This window comes from Ovis canadensis, chromosome 11 (assembly GCF_042477335.2).
Source record: "Ovis canadensis isolate MfBH-ARS-UI-01 breed Bighorn chromosome 11, ARS-UI_OviCan_v2, whole genome shotgun sequence".
In the NCBI taxonomy this organism is placed as follows: Eukaryota; Metazoa; Chordata; class Mammalia; order Artiodactyla; family Bovidae; genus Ovis; species Ovis canadensis.
The window spans coordinates 49712452-49713994 of NC_091255.1; the positions used below are offsets into that span (position 1 = coordinate 49712452).

General features: G+C 52.6%; 1 protein-coding gene across 7 annotated transcripts; it reads right to left on the reverse strand.

Moving 5' to 3' along the window:
• Nucleotides 1–539: 539 nt before the first annotated feature.
• LOC138414718 (keratin-associated protein 4-8-like) lies at nt 540–1310 on the reverse strand. Of its 7 annotated transcripts, none has more exons than XM_069542456.1 (2): nt 1155–1310; nt 540–890 (listed from the first exon to the last, which is right to left on the reverse strand). In XM_069542456.1, the coding sequence occupies exons 1-2, from the start codon at nt 1308–1310 to the stop codon at nt 540–542; spliced, it is 507 nt and encodes a 168-aa protein (XP_069398557.1). The 7 variants fall into 7 exon arrangements, with proteins under 7 accessions (XP_069398557.1, XP_069398554.1, XP_069398552.1 ...); XM_069542453.1 differs by having other exon boundaries at nt 540–1026; nt 1144–1310; XM_069542451.1 differs by having other exon boundaries at nt 540–1035; nt 1123–1310.
• Nucleotides 1311–1543: the final 233 nt, after the last annotated feature.

Sequence of the window (1543 nt, forward strand, 5' to 3'; positions counted from 1 at the left end):
ATCAATGTCATTTGACCTCTCTTGAAAGTTGATTAATTTGTGCTGTTTGGCAGGTAGAGGAAAAATTCAATTACTTGGATCGAAATGTAAATCCTTTAAAAAAATAAAGAGAGTAACAATCAGATTCAAATTTCAGTGCCAATAGGAGGACGTTTATTTAGGTTCATGGAAATAAAAAGACGTAAGAAAATCTTTACCAAAGAGTACACCAAAAAATCTTCGTTGGATTTCCATATCAGAGAGAGAGAGAGAAATCAGAGGCCCTAAAAGTGATAGAGACAAATTCCTTAAGCATGAAAAACAGATGTCCTAAAGAAATAAGGACGAGTGTTGGCAGAATGTAATTTGCTGGGAGATTCTGAGTGTTCTCATTTGCAACGGAGGAAGTTTGGAGAGAAGTTAGAATGTGGATTCAGTATGTCCGGTGTGTGTTTATGAAATTCAAGGACGAGTTCTCTTGAACCCTCCACATTTTAAAAAGAAGCTCTGCAACTGTGGGGAGGGAGGAAATGAGGAAGCAGTATGTTCAAAGCAGAGATTCAGCAGCAAGAGGAGGGACAGCACACGGGGCGGGGGCAGGTGGAGATGACACAGGTGGGGCGATAGCAAGTGGTGTGGCAGGAGACCCGGCCACACACTGGGCGCAGGCAGCAGCGTGGGCGGCAGCAGCTGGAGCTATAGCAAGAGGGGCGGCAGCAGCTGGAGATGCGGGGGCAGCTGGGCTGGCAGCACACAGACTGGCAGCACTGGGGCCTGCAGCTGGAGATGCAGCATGTAGGCCTGCAGCAGCTGGAGCCACAGCTGGACCCACAGCTGGAGGGGCGGTAGCAGCTAGAGATGCAGCAGGTGGGGCGAGGGCAGGTGGGCTGGCAGCACACAGGCTGGCAGCACTGGGGCCTGCAGCTGGACATGCAGCCGGTAGGCCTGTAGCAGCTGGAACCACAGCTGGAAACACAGCAGGAGGGGCGGGAGCAGCTAGAGATGCAGCAGGTGGGGCGAGGGCAGGTGGGCTGGCAGCACTGGGGCCTGCAGCAGCTGGAGATGCAGCTGGTAGGCCTGTAGCAGCTGGAGCCACAGCTGGACCGACAGCAGGAGGGGCGGTAGCAGCTAGAGATGCAGCAGGTGGGGCGAGCGCAGGTGGGCTGGCAGCAGACGGGGCGGCAGCAGCTGGACACACCACAGCTGGGGCGGTAGCAGGTGGTCCTGCAGCAGGTGGTCTGGCAGCAGCTGGGGCGGCAGCAGGTCTCCTGGCAGAGACTTCGGCCACAGCTCTGGTCAGAGCAGACGGAGCCACAACAGGAGCTGACCATGGTGTCAGAGGGTGGAGGTTCTGGGTGAGTTTCCAGGAAAGTGAGTTTCTTGAGTCTGAGAGCTCCTTGGCCCACAGCCCACTTTATACCCTGCAGAAGAGCTTCTATCATGACATCATTATTTCCTCGTTATTGTTTACCCTCCTAGGAAAATTGATCATTTAATTATACAATTGTGTGTTTCTCATTCAGTATTCCAAAATGGTGAAAATAACACTATTCCTTTTCCTAGT